The following is a 19,876-nucleotide window of genomic DNA, read 5'->3' as shown; positions in this document are numbered from 1 at the left end:
CTCCTGCAGCCAGTCTTGCTGCCATGACAAGTGGCCACAGCTGCAGGCCTGGGTGAATGTGTCCTCCTACTTCATGCCAGGTTCACCCAGCAAGAAAGCAGTGGGGCTCAATAAATAATCATTGGGTTTGAGACTTAAAGAACATAGGGCCACCAAGTTCTATGAAGAAGGCAGTGCCCCCTACACTGATGGGTTACTCAAAAAACAAAACAGTGGTGTAAGCCCCGCCGCCCTGCCCACAACTGGTGAGCGAGAGGAGAAAATTGCCTCTATCCTTAACACAAGAAATGGGCATACACAAGCACTCCTGCTGCTTGCACGCTCCAAGGACGCCTTGGAATTGGTGATGTAAACCGCCGGCTAGAACAGGGTGGTCCCTGCCTCGTACGTTTTAGTTGGGTGTTAGGACAAGTCATACTAGAGGCTGCCTGTCTTCCCCACCACCATAAGCATCAAATCCCAGATGATTCATTGTTCTGGAAACAAGCCTGTCGGAAATCCAATTTCTGCAACGACCTTTAAGTCAACTTTTTTTTTCTCTAAGAAGGAACAATGAAAACAATGTGTACTCCTTTTTTTTTTTTTTTAATGTGATAAACACTGTTGAACACCTAGTGTTTGCCCTGCGCTGTGTGCAGCGTTTTATTTAGCTCTGTAGTTCTCAGCCTCGGCTGCACATTACAATCACCTGGAGAGTTTTGTTTTTTTTTTTTTTAATTTCCACACCCCAGGCATCAGTATTTGACAAGGGCCTAGTGACTTCAGTGTGCAGCCAAGGTGGAGAACCACTGATTTAGTTCATCCTGTTTAATCCCCACAATACAATCCTGCAAGATAGATGTTGTCTCCATCTTGCAGATGAGGAAATTGAGGTAGCATTACTGTGGCATCTGTAGCCATAACCCCTGATCTGTCCTTCCTTCTCTCCCAGCCTCCCTTGAAGGACTCCTGATGTTTCCAGTATTTCACTGTTGAATATAGTAGCTATAGACAATGCTTCCACAGACATGCCTGTGGCATGGCTCTGCCCTCTGGCCACCTTAAAATAACTCCGCTCCCCCCAGAGCTCTTCTGAGATACCAGCCAGACACAGCCTGGTTTCAGGACTGACACCAAATGACTTGCTAAAGCAAGGACAACTGAGGCCAGTCACTTCCAGACAGGTCGTGTCATCTTGAGTCCGAACAATAGCGGACACTTCTCACTCCCCACCGCCCAGTACTTTCTAAGCCTGACTCTTTGCCATTGTGCCCCACCCCTCCGAGCTTTTCCTGGGTTCCCGCCCTCTTTATAGCAAACTCCCTCACCTCCTGACCTTTCTCGGAGCACCTTCTTAGCAGGGGCCGTCCCTCCTCACAGGTTGTGGGAGACGTCTTTGGAAAGGACAAGCCACCAACCACAGATCCAAAGGATAAAACCATTCCCTGGCCCAAGCCTCGATCCTTCAAATCTTCGCGCACCCGGGCTTACCTGTTTCCCTTGTGGCGCCTGCGGGCGGAGAGGATGCGCAACTGGGCGAGAAGGCTGGTCATCGCCTGTCCTCTGCTGGCCAGTGGAGGTATTGACCCCGCTTCCGCTCCACCAGGGCATCAACTGGATGGAATGGAGAGTGGGCATTTATTGAGCTCCTGCTGTATGGCAGGACTGAACTGGACACTGGGGTGTAAGGATGAACGCGACCTGTTCTCACGGAATTCAAATTCAGAGGCTGACACAAATAGTTATTCAAGCGAATATGAAATTACAGCTGTGGTCTCTGTGAGTGTATAATACGAGGGTCCGGTCCAGCCGTGGGGGTGGGGGTGGGGGTGGGAGTCAAAGCTGCCCCCGAGAGGGGACTTTTGAGCGCCAGGTGCCTCACAAGGTCATTTCAGGTAATCTCGAAAATCCTGCAAGGTGGCTACCACCCCCTTTGACAAAGTAGAAAAATGGGGTCAGATTGGGGAAAGAATTTACCAAAGTCACACAGCGAGCTAGGAGCAAAGCCAGGAAGGTTTAGGTCGGCTCGATTGGAAAGTCTGCTTTTCCGCCGCTCCTGGAGGTGGGGCTGGTGGCGCGCCACTGGGATGTTCCTTCGAGGAACGCTAGGGCGCGGGGCAGGACGGGCTGGAGCCGGAGTGGGCGGAGCCTGGAGCCCGGCCTAGCCCCGCACTCTATAAGGTGAAAGAACGCCCTTGGGCGTGGGGACTGGGCGGGGGTGGGGTCTCTTTGGGGGGTGGAGTCTAGACGGATTGGGACTTGCAGAGGCCGCCCTTGGCTCGTGGAAGGGGCGGAACCGGGATCTCACCCACTCCTAGAGGAGCCGGAAGTGCCTAGTAAGTGCGGGCCGAAGACACCTGCTGATCTGTGCACTCAGGTAGAAGCGGCAGCTCCGGGGCCCGGAGTCCAGTGGGCAGCTCCTCAGGTAGGGCCCAACTAGAGCCAGAGATGAGGTACCCCTCCCCTGCCCCACCCTGCCCCGCCCATCTGTCCTGCCATCTGACCCTCATTCCTTCCCGTTCCCGGGCCTGAGGGGCCGGCTTCACTTCATCCCTCTCCCCGATCCAGGGGCTGCGGGGCCCCCCGGACATCCAGAATGTGGGATCGAGAGAGAATGAGATGTAAAAACCTCTCAGGGGAAAAGTTTCACCCCAACTTCACTCCAGACTAACTGTGTCACCTTGGGGAAGACACCCACCCTCTCTGGTACTGAGTGTCCTCAGTTGCAAAACAGGATCTGACCCTTGCCCACCTGCCCTGAGACTGGGCAGGTCAGATGAAGTAGCTGTGAAGCCTACTGGGGATCCTGGGTGGAGCTGTCTCCCTTCCAGGGCAATAGCAGTGCTGATTCTCCTGCTGCGTCTGCTCCTACACAGAGTCACATCCCCACCCCTCCCTGAATCTGGGAGCCCAGAGTGGCTGAGGGCTGACAACCAGGGCACCTTGTTCTGGCTTTCCTGTGGTGGGATTGTGTGCAGGCCTGGGAGGCATGTGGATGTTCCCAGAGTAGGCTCAGAGGCCTGGGCACCTCTTGAGGCCCTCCTGGAGCAAACAGTGGGGCCACCATCATGCAGGGCCTTGAATGCCAAGTTAAGAAGTCTAAACTCTCAACTCAGGGCAGGGGCAGTGCTTGGAGTCTGACCTGTCGTGCCCACGGGACCAGCCCGGGTGAGTGGGGCTGTCACGATTCCAAAAACGATGCTGCTGCTGCTAGGTGGCGTGGGTGGGCATTTACTGCATGCTACTGCTTTACACGAATTATGTCATGAATTCCTCATGCATCCCTTATGTTATCCCTATTCCAGAGGCCGAACATGAGGCTCAGAGAGGTGAAGTGACTTGCACAAGGTCACAACTAGTAAGCGTCAGGGAGGGGATTAGAATCCAGACAGTCTCATGCCTTAACCACAGTGCCTGCTGTCACACAGGATCTGGGCATTGGTCATAAAGCCTTGACCTAGGCACCTGGGGGAGAAAGGAGGGGCCAGATGAGCAGGAAATTGGGGAGTAGGACTCAGAGGGCTTGGGAGGGAGGGGTACCCATGAGTCCTGAGAGGAATTCAGCTGACCAGGTTCCCCAGGGGAAGATGAAGTGTTTGGTTTTAGACATGTTAGTTTGGGGGTGAAGGGTGGTGTAGGGGACCCAAGAGGAGCTCTCCTCCATCTGGAGCAGACCAAGCAGGCAGAGCTGGTCCTGGGGGCAGGAGATGCCTTCAGGGGTGGGTGCAGGGAGCGGAGAGGAGCCTGGCTCACAGGAGTCCCCCTGCCTCTCCACAGTGCTAAGCAGGCAGAGATGGGGGCATCCACTCGTGGGGCGGGAGGAACAGGAGAGGAATGACTTCTAGGCTCCCATGACATTAGAGCTGAGAAGGTCTCAGAAATGCAGGCCTCGTTTCATAGAAGGGCAAACTGAGGCCAGCAAGTTACTTGCCCGAGAGTACTCCACGGGTGGATCAGAGTAGGACCCAGGTGCCCCCAGGTGCCCCCTTTGCCACTCAGCTCCTTCTGCTATTTCAGTGGCTCTCAACTGGGGGCAATTTTGTCCAGCAGGAGACATTGGACAAAGTTTAGAGACAATTTGGTTGTCACAGCTGGAGGTAGGGTGCTACCTGGCATCTAGTGGGCAGACTAGGAATGCTGCTAAACGTCTTACAAGACTCCCGCCAACCCTGCAACAAAGAATGATCCAGGGCTTCCCTGGTGGCGCAGTGGTTGAGAGTCCGCCTGCCGATGCAGGGAACACGGGTTCGTGCCCCGGTCCGGGAGGATCCCACATGCCGCGGAGCGGCTGGGCCCGTGAGCCATGGTCGCTGAGCCTGCGCGTCCGGAGCCTGTGCTCCGCAATGGGAGAGGCCACAGCAGTGAGAGGCCCGCGTACCGCGCGCAAAAAAAAAAAAAAAAAAAAAAAAGAAGGATGCAGCCCCAAGCAGCAGGGGTGGCGAAGTTGAGCAGCTCAGTAGTAGGTGGAGCCGAGCCTGTCTCCTCTGCCCCCTCCCCATCCACCCACCCACCGCCTGCTCTTTGGCTCCCCGCAGAGCAGGTAGCTCAGACTTGGGCTGCCAGCTGGGCAGAACTTTGCCCCCACTCCCGGTGTGCCCCTCCCATGCATGCTTCTTTATATTCCTAGAAGCTTCTGGAGTCTTCTCTGCTTTTCCTGGGCACAGTGGTCTAGAGCCCTGCCTACCACATGTCTCTCCTTGTCAGACAGTCTGTCTCCCCAGACCCATATTCAGACTTTGGTGTTAGGGACAGAGAAACCAAAGTGGGAGTTTTCACCTATCACATAGCAGGTGCCTTGCAGATAAAAGATGTATTCAGGGCTTCCCTGGTGGCGCAGTGGTTGAGAGTCCACCTGCCAATGCAGGGGACACGGGTTCGTGCCCCGGTCCGGGAGGATCCCACATGCCGCGGAGCGGCTGGGCCCGTGAGCCATGGCCGCTGAGCCTGCACGTCCGGAGCCTGTGCTCCGCAACGGGAGAGACCACAACAGTGAGAGACCCGCGTACTGCAAAAAAAAAAAAAAAAAAAGATGTATTCAATTTGAGCGACGTTTTCGGGTCCAAAAAGTTTCATATTTTTATCCCAAATTTTCACTTTAGAAAATCTCACAGGACCTTATGTTTGTGAAGCTCTCCATTTCTAACCAGCTCCCAGGTGATGTTGGGCCCTGGACCACATTTTGAGTGGCGAGGCATTACAGGGCTGTGCAGAGGTGGGCTGGGGGCTGGGCGGCCCTCTCTGCAGACAATGGTGGTGTGGTTTGGGGACCATGGAGGGGAAGGAACCATGGTATGGAATCAGGAAACGAGGATATGAGTCATCACTCCCTCCCCCCATCTATGGCCTATTAGCTTCATAAGGTTTGGATAAGTCACTTGACTGTTTTGAAGGGTGATCTTGCGTGGCAGGCGGAGCTCCCGGGGTTCTGATGCAAGGTCAGAGGGAAGTGCCCTGTGGAGCTGGGATGCTTTGGGGTCCTGGCAGCCAGAAGGGCATAGGCCACTGGCGAGGCCAGCAGGGAAGGGGCGATGAGCTGAAGCTGGCGGGGCGGGCACCATGCCAGGGTAGAGGTGGCTTTCATCATGGCCCTGGCTCTTCTCCACAGCTGCTACAGCTCCTGCCTCTGGCTCACCCAGCTCTGCCTGGTGTGGGAGAGCTGGAGGGACCAGTCTGGCTGGGGGAAGAAGGAACAGCTTTGGTGGGCCAGGGGCCAGCCCAAGGCCTGAATGTGGGTCTGAGGAGTAGGGGTCGGGTGCTGAGAACTATGTCCTAGAGACACTGGGGTCAGGTTCTGGCCATGGACGGGCTTCCCACATGTCCCAGGGAGACTGGGAAGAATTTTGGAGCTTGGGCCTTAAATTTTGTAGTTTGGGCCCAGCTACAGGGGGTGCCCTACTGCAAGCATCTGAGAACTGGGCAGAGCCTTAGGTACCTGGGGTACCCCCACCCCTGGTCCCCCACAAATTAGCCACAATAGCCCAGCAAGGTCCCTTCCAACTCCTAGGACCAGGAGGCAGCAAGACAGCTGAACCCATTTCTCAGATGGAAAAACTGAGGCTCCCTCCTCCCCACTTCCTGGAAAGAGATCAGCCTTCAGGACTGTCACCTGTTACCCAGCAGGGCCCTGAGCCTGATCTATCATGAGGCTCCCCCTTTTTGCACCCCAGGGAGGGTGCCGGTCCCCACAGTTGGGCCATCCCAGTGGTTCACACCGAGGGCTCTGCAATCACACAGGCCTGTATGCGAACCCTGGCTCCTCTCCTGACTAGTGGTGAGGCCTTGGGCAAGTCACTCCACCTCTCTGAGCCTGGGCTGGCCTGTCTGTAAACAGGTATAATGAAACCTGCTCGGCCAGCCTGGCAGGTTGGTGTAAAGATGAAATGAGCTGCGGTCATTATCATTACTCATGGCATTTGAGGCTCACAGCGCCCCGGATGGCCTTACCCGGTGCCCTGATTTGACAGATGTGGGCAGCAGCCCTTGGAGAAGGGAGGTGGCCATCCAAGAGCCCCACGGCTGGTGGGGATTAGAGCCCACGTCTTCAGGCGCACCTCCCACCCCATCACTGCTGCTCATCTGCAGAGGCGCCCCGAGGGCCACGAGCTGTAAGCCTGGGGTCCCAGGGGGCAGGCTGCGGAGCCCCGTACGGAGGCCGGTGGGCCAGGCCTTGGTCCCAGCGCCACCTCCCTTTACCAGCACAGCCATGAACTACGTGGGGCAGCTGGCGGAAACGGTGTTTGGGACGGTGAAGGGGCTGTACCGGGGCCTGAACCCGGCCACGCTGAGCGGGGGCATCGATGTGCTGGTGGTGAGGCAGGCGGACGGCTCCTTCCGGTGCTCGCCCTTCCACGTGCGCTTCGGCAAGCTGGGCGTCCTGCGCTCGCGGGAGAAAGTGGTGAGTGACGGTGGTAGGGGGACCTCGGCAGGGCGCGCTCAGGAAGCCGGGGTAGTCACTGCAGTCCCAGGTCGCAAACCAAACCTCCCTGGGGCAGGGATGTGTCCTCTGGACAGGCTTCCCTTCTTTTGTATTTTCTTGGAAGGTTTTGGGTTGGTTTTGGGGATTTGGTCCAGGAGGGCCCCTATTTTCCCCTGGAAGCAGCACAGCAGGGCAGCCTTCTGTACTGGGGCCATCAGACCTGGCTCCAGCTTCCTGAGACCTTACCTGTGTATTCCTGGTAAGTCACCTCACCTGAACGAATGGATACACTCTCATTACCTGGTGATTAAATAAGAGGTGATAATACTGTCCCAGGGCGAGGCATGGGGGTGATACTCAAAACTTACCTCCTCACTCTTAGGAGACCGGCACCATCTTCATGGGGCTCAGGTGAACGTGACAAGTTTTTGTTAGCACTGAGTTCTGGTGTGTGAATAGAGGTTTGGTGGGCCCAAACCCCCTTCACGCTGGGGTGACTGTGAGTCTTCCAGAACCCTAATGGGAGAGTGTAACCTTGAGGGAGACAGTATAGCTAAGTGGTTAAGAGCTTGCGTTGTGGATGCAGACCTTCTGGGTTCATAGTAATTCCCAGAGAACTACTTAACCCCTCTGAGCCTCAGTTTCCTCATCTATAAAGTGGGGATAATGATGGAAGGTACTGCCAGGGGTTGCTGTGAAGACTAAATAAGATGGTCTATGTAACACACTGGACGAAGTGCCCAGGAAAGGGTCATTCTCACTGTTGTTTGCGTTACCCACGAATGTTCGGGCACTCTCCTGTGGGTTGGGGACACACAGTGACAAGATTGGATCGTGTTCTTGTTCGTGTGGGCTGTGGGAGAGAGGAACACAGAAACCAAGGCATAAACAAGAATACTGAGATGGTGAGCAGAGACCCTCAGAGTGGGGAGCGGGGGGCTCCCCGAGGTCTGGGGGGAGAGAGTTCCAGAAAGTGCAGTGCTCTGGGGCAGCAGGGAGCCTGTGTCTCCAGGACCAGCTGGGAGTCCAGAGGACTGAAGCATGGGAGTAAGATCCGACGGAGGGGACCCCCATCCCACCACACCCCATTACAGGTAGACATCGAGATCAATGGGGAGCCAGTGGACTTGCACATGAAGCTGGGGGACAGCGGGGAGGCCTTCTTCATCCAGGAGCTGGAGAGCGATGTGGTAAGTGCCTCTGGGCCTGCCTGGCCCTGTCTCTTCACTAGTGCTCCCTCCAGGTGGGGCCTGGGGATTTGTCACCGTCCCCACCGTGGGGAGGACCCCATCGGCGAGGGTCTGAGGCAGAGGCATCAGGATGTGCTGGTGGACCCTGGGGAGGGATGGGGGGGGTGGGGGCAGGACGGGCTGGCGCTTCTTTAGGGGAAGTTTTCTCAGAAGAGGACACTTGAGCTGGGCCCCTGAAGGGGGAAAAGGAGGCCCTCCCTGGGCAGCGTGGAGAGGAGGAGGGTGCCGAGCAATGGCCGGGACTGGAAGCATAAGATGGCTTGTTGTGGATCTGGTGCCGGCTCGGGGCAGCTGGAACATGGGAGTGTGGGAGCAGGAGAGAAGCAGAGGGGTGTCTGCACAAGGGAGGCAGGGCCCAGCAGAAGCCAGCAGAGGTGTTTAAAGTTTTGACAAACTTTAATTGAGCCCCTACTGTACTGTAGGCCAGAAGCCGCAGTAGACCTGGATGAGGGGTGACTCCTGCCAAAAAAGAAGGTTCCCAGACTAGCCTGGGAGACAGACATGTAAACAACAGACGAAAGAACTATTTGGTTATTGCAGCGAAGGGGGTTGGAACCGAGGCTGAAAAAAGTCAGGGCAAGCTTCCTGGAGGAGGTGACACCTGGCTGTCTTAAAAGGGGAAGTAGGTGTCTGCTGTGGTAGATGTGGGCAGGGGAGATGAGAGGCTGATGCCCAGGTTTCTGTCTGGACTGTGTGGTTGCCGTGGGCTGCCAGAGGTGTAGGCACCCCTGGGATTGGGGCCGCTTTATCTCTGTTAGGGAACTTTGAGGCCAGCAACAGTTACAAGGCCATGCTACCACTGGCTCTGTCCAGCCTCCAGACCTGTTTTCCTGCCCCCTGCCCCTGATCTGCTCCACAGGAAGACATGCCTCCCAGCCTGTGCACATCACCCATCCCTTGGGGGGGCCTGTCTGGGTTCCCTTCGGACTCCCAGCTGGGCACAGCCAGCGAGCCTGAGGCCAGCATCGCGGGCACAGCCTCTACGGGTTGGAAGAAGAAGCGTCGCAGGAGGAAACCCAGGCGGAAGGAGGACACGGTGGCAGCCGATTCTAGTTCGGAGGAGCTGGAGGCAGGCACTGGGAGTGAGCTATGCCTGCTGGAAAAGCCGAGGCCGGAGCCCCCGGGGTATGTAGGGGGTTGAGGGTGTAGGAATGCCACTTGGGGTTCAAGCACAGTGTCCTCTGCTGATGCTGTGTGACCCTGGGCAAGGTCCTTGACCTCTCTGGCCTTTAGTTGCTTTGCTTCATCAAGCCCCTGATGTCCAGGCTTCCATGCCCTGCCCAGGTTGCCTGTCCTATCAGTGACCATTTATTTCCCTGTGGTCCCACAGCAGTGTCCAGCCAGAAGGAGAGTCCTCACCGCAGCGGAAAGACATCTACCCCTACTCCGATGGGGAGTGGCCCCCCCAGGCCAGGTGAGAGTCCAGGTGGGCTACAGGCAGAGACTCAAAGCCAAGGTCTCAGAGGGCTCTCCATTTACATTTTTCTGATGAATAATGACATAGAACATATTTATTGTGTTTACCAGCCATTTGTATGTCTTTTCAGTAAAGTGTTGACATTCAAGTCTTTTGCCCATTTTTTTTAATGTGGTAGAATACACATAACATAAAATTTACCATTTGAAAGGGCACCATTCAGTGGCATTCAGTCTATTCACAATGTTGTACAACCATCACCCCTTATCCAACTCCACCACTTTTTCACCACCCTTAGTGGAAACCCTACACCCATTAAGAAGTCACAGCCTTGCCCATTGTTTCGTTTTGTTTTGCTTTTTCTACTGGATTGCCTTCTTATTGTTGATTTATAGGAGCTCCTTACACAGGCATAAATACGTGTTGCAGAAAGCATGTTCCCAGGCCACGGAGGGCGGCGGGGGCTGGCAGGCTGGCTTGAGCGCCTCTGAGTTCTTGCTTCCTGCAGCCTCTCAAAGGGTGAGCTAACATCCCCCAAGAGTGACTCGGAGCTGGAGCTGCGGACCCCCGAACCCACCCCCCTGAGAGCTGAGTCCCACATGCAGTGGGCCTGGGGGAGGCTGCCTAAGGTGAGTTCCCCTGTGTCAACCCTCCATCCTTACCTTTCAGCGGCTCCGTGGCCCCTGCGTGTCAGGACTGGAGTGACTTGAGACTTGGGCCACCTCCCTGAGGCCTTGTGGGGTGTGGGGGGCGGGCCCTGCACCGCCCCTGTCTTCCCCCATTTGTTTGATTGAAGGTGGGCAAAGCTGAGTGGCCCGCGCCCTCAGTGGTCCCTGATGGCAGCTCCAAGACAGCCTCTCCACCTCAGGGGGCGCCCAGCACCCCCTCTGCCTCTGTGGTTGGCGTGGACCCTTCGGGAATTCCAATCCTGCAGACAGAGCCTGGCACCCACCTTCTTCACCCTGACACGGAGGTGCCTGCTCTGGTGGGTCCCCCTCTCCAACCCCCTGAGAGAGAGGAAACCAAGACTCAGAGTTCCGGGGATGTGGGCCTCCCTCCTCCCTCTAAGCCGTGGAGCTGCGCTGCTTTGGAGGCCCCCGCTTGCACAGGGCAGCCGGAGGGGATCTCCAGGAGGAACGGTGAGTGATAGCTGGACCCCTCCCACTGCTTCCCTGGCCTCACGTTATCCCCTGGGTGGACTCTGGAATTTCAAGCACTTTTGAGCACCTACTGTGTTCCGAGCACTGTTTCTGGCCCCGGCCCTCATGGGACTCACAGTCCAGAGGGGCAGACAGATGACAGACACATAACAGGAAGAGCATGATGTTGGGGGGGGGGGGCGGGACACGGGACAGAATCATTGGTTGGGACGGGGACTATTTAAATCATGTGGCCAGGGATGGCCTCTCTGCGTGGGTGATGCCTGAGCTGAGACGTGGGCCATAAAGATCCAGCCAAGTGAGGACCAGGGAAAGAGAATTCTAGGCAGAGAGAACATCAAGGCCATGAGGAGGGAGAGAGGTTTCATGTCTAGGAACTGAGGCAGCTGATGTGTCTTGAGCGAGGCCAGGGAGAGGGTTGGGAGGGGAAGCTGGTACCTGTGCTATCCAGTAGTTACTGGCTATATGTGGCTATTTAAAATTAAATTTAAATTAATTAAAATTAAATAATACTTGGAGGACTTCCCTGGTGGTCCAGTGGTTAAGACTCCGTACCTCCACTGCAAGGGATGTGGGTGTGATCCCTTGCTGGGGAACTAAGATCCCATATGCCACACGGCATGGCGAAAAGAGAAAAAAGAATTAAATAACACTTAAAATTCTATTTTTCCATCACACCACATTTTAAGTATGCCCAATAGCCTTCTATGGCCAGCAGCTACCCTACTGGACAGTGCAGACATAGGACTTTTCTAGCATTGCAGAAAGTTCTACTTGACAGTGCCACCTTAAGGCATTCAAAGGCGGGGGACGCACACTGATCCCAACAGTAGTCCTCATGGGTTAGGTCTACAGATGTCCCCTCCTCTGCTCTCAGGCCCCCTGAAGAGAAGCCAGCACCTGGGCCCCAGTGAAATCTACCTGGATGACTTGCCCTCCCTGGATTCCGAGAATGCAGCCCTTTACTTCCCCCAGAGGTGCCTGGGTTCTGGACGCCAGGGTGTCCTGGGATTGGGGCCTGTGGGGCTAGGAGTCGGCTGTCAGGGGCCTGGGAGGGCTCCAGCCCCTCCTCCCAGCCTCCTTGTATTCATGTCACTATTGGCCCCTTTGTCCCCAGCGACTGTGGGCTGGGGGCCAGGAAGTGGAGTGAAGCCGGAAGCCACAAGTCTCTGGGGGCAGAGCCCACTCCGGACACCACGGACACAGTAGTGCTGTCCCTCTCTGGGGGGCTGGCTGACAGCGGAGACATCTCTGGGGGTATGCTGAACTGTGGCCCCCCACCCCTCCAAGGACTGTCACTGAGCCCAGGGGACGGGAGAAGAGAGGGAAGACCCCGGGGTGGGGGGGTAGCAGAGGTGTGCATGACTCTGGGGTTTGTGGAGCCCACCCTTGGCCAGCAAGCGCTGGGCATCTCCAAGACCCCGTGAAGCAAATGCTAAGTCATGCTAAGCTGTGACTTATCCTGTGAATCCAGGATGGCAAGTGCCTGGGGTGGGACCATCAGGTGCCAAAACCCCAGGTAGCAAGGAGCCCTGCTAGGTCGAAGACCCAAGTTGCAGGAGGCCTGAGCAGCATAGGTGGGGCAGCCGGGAGGGGCGGGGGCAACGGGTCATGTGGGATGTGCTGGCCTCACCCCTCGCTCTCTGCCTCTGTGCCCAGAGAAGTTCAACCAGCACATCGTCTCCTACCGGGACCTCGCCCAAAACCCCGGCCTCCTGGACGACCCGAACCTGGTGGTGAAGATCAACGAGAAGTGGGTACCAGGGCTGGGCCGCTGGATCGCCCCGCCCTCCATGGCCCTAACACCCTATCTGTCTCTCCAGGCATTATAACTGGGCTGTAGCTGCCTCCATGATCCTCTCCCTGCAAGCCTTCCAGAAAAACTTGCCCAAGGTAATGGTTATAGCACCCCTGGGCCGCCTGGGGAACGTGGCCATAGCCTTGGGGTCGGGGGCCCTTGGCAAGGAAGTGGAGGGTGGGCAGAGATGGGCCTGGGGCTGCAGGACCCACTCTGAGAGAAGAGACCCAGGTCCTCTGAAGCCTTGCCCCAGGCTGTGTGGACGAAGCATCCCCTGCTTCCCTGGTTTCCTGGCATGGCTGAATCCATTTGGATTGGATTTAGACTTTACTTCAAAGGAATTCAGGACAAACCAGAGGCGACAGGGACATGCCTTCAACAGGAGGTTTTTAGATCTGCGAGACAGTCTTGGGAGATGGAGGTCCTACCCCTCACTTTCCTCTGAGACCCTCTCCAGGCTGGGCTGCAGGGGCTTGCTTTATCAGCACACAGTTGTTGAGTACCTACTGTGTGCCAGGCCCAGACTGGGGACAGTCATGCCCTCATAGGAAGACAGTTAATCAAAGACTCAGCCAAATGAATATAAAATTCAACTGTGAGTACTGGGAAGGAGAGGTCTGGGGTGCTTTGAGAGCCTCCAACAGGGGGTTTGCTGAGCAAGTGCCCACCGGGTAGAGGTCTGAAAGATGAGTAGGCAAGGGGTGGGGAACAGCATGTGCAGATGCTCAGAGGCGGGAAGGCCCAGCCTCTATAGTCCCTCCCAGAACCTCTATCCTGTGCAGGGCTGGCCTGCACCTGCCCCTTCTGCCCCTCTGGGAGCCATCCAGTGCCCCACCCCGGTCTGGCCCATCATTATTGGCTTGGCTTGCCCAAAGAACATCACTCACCTGATGTTGACAGCCGGTGCCTCCCTTTGGTGATGCTCAGCTCTGTCCTCTGGCTGGCTCTGGGTTTGAGCAAGGACCCAGAGCTTGTGGGAAGAGAGAGGGTCCCCCCCCCATGCTTGGCTTTCCTCACCTTACCCAGAGAGACCCACCACCTAGGGGAAATTCTCCCAGCCTGTTCCCAGCCCCAGTGGACACCCACGCTGTTTTCCTCGACTTGGGTTCTCCATTCTGTGTTTGCAGGAAGCTGATATGTCTCCTAGGTGGGCCTGGGCCCTCCCTGGATTTATCTAGCACAAACCTAATCAGAATTTTTCACAGGGTCATGTTGTCCCCACCAGACAATGACGATAACAAGCAGAGAGAGAGGCTGTTCATGGGATAGATCACTGACCTTAGAAATTGCCCCTGTTGGTCTTGGAGGTTGAGGGTGGTACTGACTAGAGACTGTCCCTGCCACCACTTGGTGGCATCTTGCAGGGAGACCCAGATCTTGAGAATCTCCCAAAGCGCTGCCTTTAGCTCCTGGAGTAGGGAGACTGATCCACAAGATCTGGAGGCCAGGCCAAGGCTGGGCTAGAGCTGGGGGGCGGGTCAGGGCTGGGGTGGAGTGGAGGCGGGCAGAAGTGGCCCTTGTTCTCGCATGCTTACCTCCTTGAATCAGTGCTCGGAATCCCAAGATGAGGGTGAGTATGCTTCTTTAGCCTCCAGACATTGGTAGCACCTTGCTGTAGGGTCAGCCCCAGACTCTGGGCCCATGGGGGCCCCAAGGGCAACGTAAGGTGGGTTTGTGTGGTACAGGAAAAAATGCCATGGCCTTCGTCTGCCCACAGAGCACCGTGGACAAGCTGGAGAAGGAAAAGATGCCCCGGAAGGGAGGGCGGTGGTGGTTTTCCTGGCGATGCAGGGACTTTCCGGCCAAGGAGGTGGGTAGTCATGTCCACAGGGCGGGGCACAGGCAGGAGGCGGGGTTCACTAGATGGATATTCTCCCCACAGTGCAGTGCCCAGAGGGAGAAAACCACAGAGCGGCAGCAGCAGCTGGGGTGAGCTGGATCTCCTGCCTGGGGCTCTGCAGCTGGAGCTCAGCCTGGGAAAGATCACTGTGGGAACGGGGGTGGAGCCAGAACCCCTCCCCTGCCGTGGCATGTCTTTGTCACTCTGCAATGACTTCTACACCTCTTCTTTCTCCTGGGACATGTCCCCATGTCACAGATGGGAAAGCCTAGATACACCAAAGTTCTCGCAGCTGGGAAGTGGCAGGGCTGGAATGGATACCCAGACTCCCGGCCCAGACAAAGGGCTACCATACGAAGACGGAGAAGGGCTTCCTCTCTCCACCAGGGGCCAGCTGACCTTGCTTCCTTTTTTCATGTCTGAAGTGACCCAGAATGTCCAAGGCTGGGTGGGGGGTGATCAAGGACGGGCTGACTGTCTCCCACAGCAGGTGGGATTGGCCATGATGCAATTCTAGATTTTTCTGGTACACATCCCCAAAGCAGGTACCAGCATCCTGGCTATGGAGAGCCCCCAGGTCTCTGCTCCAGCTCTGCAGTCACCGTTCTGGGTGACTGGCCTGTATCCTGATGTCAGCTGCCACCCCCAAAATGGGTGGCACCTAGAGGGAGGGGTCCTTAGAGGGGCAGGGACGAGCAGCAGGCTCCTTGCGCCCTGGGTGAGGGGTGGGCATCTACAGGAGTGAAGGCCTTGGCTGGGGGAAGTGGCTCAAGTGCCGGGCGGCCCGCAGGGAGAAGACCGAAGCCCCGAGCAGTGAGGACGATGCCCCCTCCCCGCCCCGCTCGCCTCCAGCCCGCACTCCTACCTACAGAAAGTCCCTCCGCCTCTCCTCCAATCAGATTGTAAGTGTGTGCAGGTGTGGGAGTGGCGGGCCTGAGATGATGGTGTTCCCGAGGCCCTCAGGGCCCGGCTGAGGAATGGCTTGTGTTCAGCAAAGCCCAGAATCCATCCCTGTGGCAGCGCCTGCTGGGCTCTGCTTGCGTCATCCGGGGACAGCTTTCTGTGCCGCGTCTTCACGTGCCAGCCCATTCTCTGTTGGATGTTCTCGCTAGAAAAGCCCCCTCTTATGTCATCTTAAAATACCTACCTGCGGGGCTTCCCTGGTGGCGCAGTGGTTGAGAGTCCGCCTGCCGATGCAGGGAACATGGGTTCGTGCCCCGGTCCGGGAAGATCCCACGTGCTGCAGAGCAGCTGGGCCCTTGAGCCATGGCCGCTGAGCCTGCGCGTCCGGAGCTGTGCTCCGCAACGGGAGAGGCCACAACAGTGAGAGGCCCGCGTACAGCAAAAAAAAAACCTACCTGCGGTGGGTTGGCTGGCTCTGGGCCTGCCTTTGGGAGCTACAGGAACCAAACGGCCGATGACAGCCTCTCAGATTCTGGCAACCCCAGGCCCCCAAGTCACACCTTTGAGTAACTGTGGCTCCTGTCATGTCTTCTTCCTGAGTGGAACTCTGTGGTCAGAGAGGTGCCCAGGAGAGTCTGGCGCACCTGGTACAGAGTGGCTGCCCTCTCTCTGTGTGGTTCCCTGGGGCTCACACCCAACTCGGGGTCAGCCAGGTCACAGGCTGTGGCTAAGAGCTGCCCTGATCCTTATCTTTGGACCAAGGACAGGGCTAGGTCTCTCTTTGGGGGGGGATGTCCCAGGTATCCTAACCCCAGGCAGGAGGCTGCCTGTGAAGATCCCCCAGGGCCCCCTCTGTGGAGTGGGGTGTCCCTCTGCCCAGAGCAGTGCTGGCCCCAAGGCTGACCTGAGAAACCCGGACGGGGTCATGGGCCAGGCTTGGTCCGTGAGCCTCATCTCAAAGCTCCTGTGCCTGGAGCTTTGCAGGCCCCACCAGCACCCCTCACTTCCTCCTTGCAGCCACCTTCTGCCCACATGGCTGTCTCTGTCTCTGATGAACTCAGGAAGGTTCTTGAGTTGGGAGGAACAGGAGAAAGAGAGGCCCGTGGAGATGGAAGGCCACAGTTCTGGGGGGAGTGGTGGCGGTGGGCGGACAGCATCCAGCTGCGGCAGCTCACAGTTTCCCCCTTGCCTGGCCTCAGCGGCGCCTGAACCTGCAAGAAGGTGCCAACAAGGTGGTCTTCAGCGTGACCACCCAGTACCAGGGCACCTGCCGCTGTAGGGCCACCATCTACCTGTGGAAATGGGACGACAGGGTGATCATCTCAGACATTGATGGCACCATCACCAAGTGAGACCCGGTCAGCTGTGGAGGGGGAGAGGGAGGGCCTGGGGACTCGCCTCCCTCTGTGCTGGGGGAGGGGAGACAGGGAGAGAGGCCCTCCCCTCCCAATGGGCCATCCTGGGACGGGGGCAGGGCCACACCCACAGAGCAGGAGGGCCACGTGGGGCTGCCTTGGCGTGACCATCACTCTGTGGGTCTAGGTCGGATGCCCTGGGCCACATTCTGCCCCAGCTGGGGAAAGACTGGACACATCAGGGCATCACTAGTCTCTACCACAAAATCCACCTGTGAGTGCCTGGACTGGGCTGGGGTGGGACCCCAGGGAGGGAGGGAGTGACAAGATGTCTTAGAGTAGCCTGGCCTCAGCCCCGGGAAGCCAGGCTTGGGGACCCACAGGGAAGGAGACCGGGGCAGGTCCCTGGCATGCTGAGCCCTACTGGTCCTCAGTTCTCCTGCGAAAGACTTGTCTCTTGGGGCTGTGGTCAGGCTCTGAGTCTATCTGCTGGCCTCCCTGCCGTAGGCAAAGCCTACAGACTTGCCCGAGTCCTCACCTACCCTGGTCCACCTGGACCCCAGGACTCTGTGGACACTTCTTCTACCTCTCAGCCATGGCTCAGCTCTTAACTCTTAAGTCCCCTCCTTGCAGAGGCTCCAGGGTTGGGCTGAGCTGGCCAAAGCCCAGAAGGCGAGATGGGGATGGCTGGTCTCCGACAGCTCTGTGCTACCCCTTTGTCCCACCCCCAGAAATGGGTACAAGTTCCTGTACTGCTCGGCACGGGCCATCGGCATGGCTGACCTCACCAAGGGGTACCTGCAGTGGGTGAGCGAGCGGGGCTGTGGCCTCCCCGAGGGCCCCATCCTGCTGTCTCCCAGCAGCCTCTTCTCCGCCCTGCACAGGTAACCTCCCCACGGGATGTGAGCCCACAGCCCAGCAGGGGGTTGCACAGGCCCACTGCCAGCCCTGCCCAGCCCAGGCTGGGCCAGCATCAGACCTCGCTCAGGTGTCCACTGGGTCAAACCTTGTCACCAGCACTGTCACCCCACCCTGCCATCCTCTGGTCACTAACCCCTTCCCTGCCCATGACCCCGACTGCTGCAGGGAGGTGATTGAGAAGAAGCCGGAGGTGTTCAAGATTGCCTGCCTGAGTGACATCCAGCAGCTCTTTCTGCCCCAGAAACAGCCCTTCTATGCCGCCTTTGGGAACAGGCCCAATGTGAGTATCCCCTCCACGGCGGGGGCGGGGGGCCTGAGCCACCTTCTCCACACCGCCCAGCCCACCGACCCCTCCTTGTCTCCTGTAGGATGTCACTGCGTACCGGCAGCTCGGCCTGCCTACATCCCGGATCTTCACGGTCAACCCCCGGGGAGAGCTCAGCCAGGAGCTCATGAAGAATCACAAGTCCACGTGAGTCCAAACGCTGCCACGTGCCTCCACAGCCCAGCCTCTCCCTGGGACCCAGGGCCACGCCACCCCGCCCCTGCCAGGGACCCCCTCCCCGGTCCAGGGCTCCCGGGCAGGATGCAAGGTCTCCACCTGCTGTGATGGGGCCAAAGCCCGGCAGCAGCTGAGGCTCACTCCAGCGCCTCCTGCCCGTAGGTACGAACGGCTCGGTGAGGTGGCTGAACTCCTCTTCCCACCTGTGGCCCGTGGCCCCAGCACAGACTTGGCCAGCCCTGAATACAGCAACTTCTGCTACTGGCGGGAGCCACTGGCCCCTTTGGACCTCGACACCTTGGCCTGAACGAGCCCTGGCTGCTCCCCAGAACTGTGTGTCCCAGGGCATGGGGGCTGGAACTTGGATGCTGCAGGGCCAACCCACTGAAGGGGAGAAGGGGGCTGCGGGCTAGTTGTGGCCTCTCCTGTCCCCTGCCTTTGCCAGCTGAGCCATGCTACAGGCCTCGGCGTGGCCCTGCCCTGTAGCCATTAAGTGACTGGGTCCTTGCAGCGTTCTCCATACCCTTGATACCTGTCCCTGTCACCCTGGGACCCGGCCTCAACTCCTGATAGGACAGAGACAAGGGGGAAGCCCCTATGAGGCTTGAGACCTGTAAGCCCAGGAAAGGGTTGGTGGCAGCCAACAATCAGGGAAGAAATTTTCCCCCGACCCACTTCGGGGAGCCTGGACTGTACCCTCTGAAGCTAGACCCTACATAGCCCTGGCCCCTTCCCATAGCTCTGGAGCCAGACATCACTGCTCTCCCACACTGGTGCCCTGATTATCTCAGCACATCCCAACCCCAGACACTCTAGGGCCCCTCCAACATCTGGGAAGGGGGGATCCCAGGGCAGTGCCAGGGCTGAGGGGGTGTGGCTCCCACCTGGCTTAGTACACACCCAGCTGCCATCCCTGCCCCTCCCCACACCTCTGCTGAGGACACAGCCCCAAACCCTGCCAGGGCAGGTGCCTGGCCTCCCCCAGCCTTTGCCAGTCATTTCACTGCCCGCACAGCTGCTGAGTGAGCTCCTGCCCAAGGAGCTGTGGGCAGCAGGGCTGACACCCCACTGCAGCCTTCCCGCCTACTGCCTTTGGGGAAGAAAGCTCCTTTAGACAGGCTAAAAGCTTTAATCCAGGCCTGCCCTCCCCCAACAGCACCAAAGTGGGGGGCAGAACACGAAATATCAGGAACCCAGAAGGTGGGGCTGCAGGGACCTGCAAAACAGCACGGAAGGGCCCGAGCTGCTGTGGGGAAACTGAGGCTGGGAGCCTCAGCAGGGATGGGCCTCTGGGGCGTACGCAGGCCAGACGAACGCTCGTGTCCTCGTGTTTTCATACCTGAATTTCTCACCACCTGGTGAACATCCGGGCAGGGCTGGGGTTTTCCAAGGATGTTGGAAACTAGGCCTGGAGCCCTTTCCCTCCAGCTGTGGCCTCCTGCCCAGGGTCTGGCCTCATTCAGGCCATGATGTACCTGAGGGCCGCCCTTTGGAGAGAGGCCCTAACCTGGGGTGGGGGGAGATTTTCCCCCAAGTGGGAAGGAGAGGATCATGTGGGGACCAGAGTACCCCCAAAAACATCTTTGGGGAGGGGAAGGAAAAGGATAAATTACAGTGGGAGGCGTCTCCGAACAGATCACTTGGACCCCATCCTTTCCTCCGGGAATCCACGGCTGCCTAAGCCCTCACCTTGGGAGGGAATCAAAAGGAATAAAGAGAACTCTCCACTGAGTCCTTGTGTTTCCGTTTTGTCCTGAAGGACCTGTAGGGTGGTGGAAACCTCTGGTCCTTAGTTCAGAAACAGCATCCTCGAAGCTGCCAGGTGGGAGGACAGT

At 57.8% G+C, this 19,876-nt stretch overlaps 1 protein-coding gene across 4 annotated transcripts; it reads left to right on the top strand.

Moving 5' to 3' along the window:
• Window positions 1–2,260: 2,260 nt before the first annotated feature.
• Window positions 2,261–19,772, top strand: LPIN3 (lipin 3). Of its 4 annotated transcripts, XM_081257366.1 has the most exons (21): window positions 2,261–2,404; window positions 3,096–3,147; window positions 6,676–6,874; window positions 7,990–8,085; window positions 9,005–9,270; window positions 9,476–9,559; window positions 10,071–10,191; window positions 10,359–10,701; window positions 11,600–11,699; window positions 11,840–11,979; window positions 12,382–12,475; window positions 12,546–12,615; window positions 14,238–14,330; window positions 14,403–14,449; window positions 15,151–15,262; window positions 16,463–16,611; window positions 16,806–16,892; window positions 17,350–17,502; window positions 17,705–17,819; window positions 17,908–18,011; window positions 18,204–19,772. In XM_081257366.1, the coding sequence occupies exons 3-21, from the start codon at window positions 6,683–6,685 to the stop codon at window positions 18,346–18,348; spliced, it is 2,511 nt and encodes an 836-aa protein (XP_081113492.1). In that variant the 5' UTR covers window positions 2,261–2,404; window positions 3,096–3,147; window positions 6,676–6,682; the 3' UTR covers window positions 18,349–19,772. The 4 variants fall into 4 exon arrangements, with proteins under 4 accessions (XP_081113492.1, XP_081113491.1, XP_081113493.1 ...); XM_081257365.1 differs by lacking the exon at window positions 3,096–3,147; XM_081257367.1 differs by lacking the exon at window positions 3,096–3,147 and having other exon boundaries at window positions 2,284–2,356.
• The last annotated feature ends 104 nt before the right edge of the window (window positions 19,773–19,876 follow it).

The sequence above is a fragment of the Mesoplodon bidens genome, assembly GCF_964165515.1.
Source record: "Mesoplodon bidens genome assembly, chromosome: 15".
Taxonomy (NCBI): Eukaryota; Metazoa; Chordata; class Mammalia; order Artiodactyla; family Ziphiidae; genus Mesoplodon; species Mesoplodon bidens.
The sequence above is the reverse complement of the archived record's forward strand: the minus strand, read 5'-3'. Positions and strand labels throughout refer to the sequence as shown.